Source organism: Malus domestica, chromosome 13 (assembly GCF_042453785.1).
Source record: "Malus domestica chromosome 13, GDT2T_hap1".
NCBI classification, from domain to species: domain Eukaryota; kingdom Viridiplantae; phylum Streptophyta; class Magnoliopsida; order Rosales; family Rosaceae; genus Malus; species Malus domestica.
Genome location: NC_091673.1, coordinates 41316374 through 41318803, shown reverse-complemented (window position 1 = coordinate 41318803; position 2430 = coordinate 41316374). Strand labels below are relative to the sequence as shown.

General features: G+C 42.0%; 1 protein-coding gene across 1 annotated transcript; it reads left to right on the top strand.

Annotated features, from left to right (window-relative positions):
• The first annotated feature begins 1139 nt into the window (after positions 1 to 1139).
• Positions 1140 to 1889, top strand: LOC139190994 (uncharacterized). The gene is made up of 2 exons (XM_070811489.1): positions 1140 to 1460; positions 1518 to 1889. The coding sequence occupies exons 1-2, from the start codon at positions 1140 to 1142 to the stop codon at positions 1887 to 1889; spliced, it is 693 nt and encodes a 230-aa protein (XP_070667590.1).
• Positions 1890 to 2430: the final 541 nt, after the last annotated feature.

The window sequence follows — 2430 nt, the reverse complement described above, 5'->3', positions numbered from 1 at the left end:
CAGGTCTAGATCCTGTCATTACTGTGCATCACCTCTCGGTTATTGGAGACGTTATCAGTCAGAGCTCATTCCTCAAATCGAAGCTAAGATCGGTAAATTGATTGAGGTAGGTTTCATCAAGGAGGTAAAGTACCCCAAGTGGATCTTAAACATAGTCATCGTTCTTAAAAAATTGGGACAAATCCGCATTTGTGTAGACTTTCGCTACTTGAATGATGCTTGCCCAAAAGACAATTTTCCTTTGCCAATCATTGAAATCATGGTGGATGCAACCACATGTCATAAAGCATTATCCTTCATAGAAGGTTCGTTCGGTTACAACCAAATAAGAATAGACCCAGAAGATGAAAAGTTGACAGCCTTTCGCAATCCTAAGGGTATTTATTACTACAAAGTGATGCCCTTTGGTCTCAAAAATACTGGAGCAACCTATCAACGTGCCATGTAGAAAATCTTCAATGACATGCTCACAAGAATGTCGAGTGCTACATTGACGATTTGGTGGTCAAGACGAAGAAGAGGTCATATCACTTGAAAAACTTATGAATGATAATCAACCAGTTGTAAAAATACAATATGAAGATGAACCCATTGAAGTGCGCATTTGGTGTCACGTCAGGGAAATTCCTTGGCTTCATCGTCAAGCATTGTACATTAAGGTGGACCAGTCAAAGATTAAGGCCATCCAAAGAATGCTTGAGCCAAGAAACCTAAAGGAGTTGAAAAGCTTGGAAGGGCGAATCAGATGGTGCATCTCCAACCTAGTAGGGCATTGCCAACCCTTCAACAGACTAATGAAGAAGGACATGTTGTTCGTATGGGATATGGTCTACCATAATGCTTTTGAAAGCATAAAGCAGTACCTGTCCAGCCCGCCTATCCTAGGAACACCTCTGCCTAGAAGGCCATTCATATTGTACATCTCCACTTAGGAAAGTTCAGTTGGAACACTCGTGGCATAAGAGAATGAATCCCAAGAGGAAATAACACTTTACTACCTCAGTCAAACTCTCAATGGTGCTTAACTAAACTACTCCCTGATCGAGAAGATGTGTCTTGCTCTTGTATTTGCCATCTAGAAACTAAGGCATTACATGCTGCATACACCTAATCGCACAGGCCAACTCGGATAAGTATGCATGTCGAAGCCAGTCTTGATAAGGCGATTGGCTAAATGGGCGTTACTTTTTAATCAATACGAGATTATCTACATCCCAGCAAAGGCCGTCAAAGGACAAGCTTTAACATACTTCTTAGCAGGTTGCCTAATTCAATTTCATATGACCTGCCAAATGAAGAAGTGTTCCATGCCGATGTTCTTTGACAGGTCAACGGGATTAGATGAAGCAGAGGTAGGCGTGGTGTTCGTCTCACCACAAAAGCTGGTGTTACCTTACTCATTTTGCCTAAAGGAATTATGTTCTAACAACGTTGCTGAATACCAATCTTTGATCATCGAGGTATGAATGGTAGTTGAGATATAGATCTCAAAGTTGTAGGTATATGGGGATTTTAAGCTTGTAATCAATCAACTATTAATCGAGTATGAAGTGAGAAAGGATGATCTCGTTCCATACTACCGGTTGGCTACACAATTCCTTCAAAGGTCTGATGCTGTCATAGTGGAGCACGTTCCGAGGAAGGAGAACCAAATGGCAGATACTCTCGCCAACTTGGCTTCAAACATAGCTCTAAGAGAAGGAGAGGATGTGAACATTCTGATTTGTCAACGGTGGGTGGTCTTGCTCATCATTGAGTCACCATTGGAAGATGCAAATATCATCTCCATACTTCCTATTGATACAGAAGAATGGAGGCAATTATTGATTAACTATCTGGAACATGAAAAACTACCAGACAATCCTAGGCACCGTTTAGATGTTCAATGATGAGCACCTTGCTTCCTTTACTACAAGGAGGCACTTTATCGATGTTCTTTCGAGGGAGTGCTTCTCAGATGCTTGGGAGAAGAAGAGGCCATCCAGGTGATGGAAAAGCTCACTCAATAATATGCGGGGCACATCAATCTCGACCTAAGCTGCATTTCCAACTAAAGAGGATGGGCTACTACTGGCTGACAATGGTAAAAGACTGCCTCAACTACGCAAAGAGGTGCAAAGCTTGCCAATTTCATACATTAACTGCCAGAGCTGTTGCATGCGACAATTGCCTCATGGCCTTTCCACGTGTGGGGTTTGGATGTCGTTGGACTCGGCAGGGCAATCCTACATCTTAGTGATGACATACTACTTTTCCAAGTGGGAAGAGGCTATCCCATTGAAGGAAGTGAAGAAGGAAATCTTGGTTCATTTCATAAAAGCACATATCATTCATCGATATGGTGTGCCTGGCTACATAATCACAGTTAATGGGAAGCAGTTCTCTAATCTCCTAATGGACGAGCTTTGTGAGAAGTTCAAGTTTAAACAA

What these genes read in the sequence shown, in the direction of transcription:
- LOC139190994 (XM_070811489.1), top strand. Translation starts at nt 1,140, where the DNA reads ATGTCGAAGCCAGTCTTGATAAGGCGATTGGCTAAATGGGCGTTACTT. An exon ending in ACCAATCTTTGATCATCGAG is followed by an intron (nt 1,461 to 1,517) that starts GTATGAATGGTA and finishes GGGGATTTTAAG; the next exon opens with CTTGTAATCAATCAACTATT.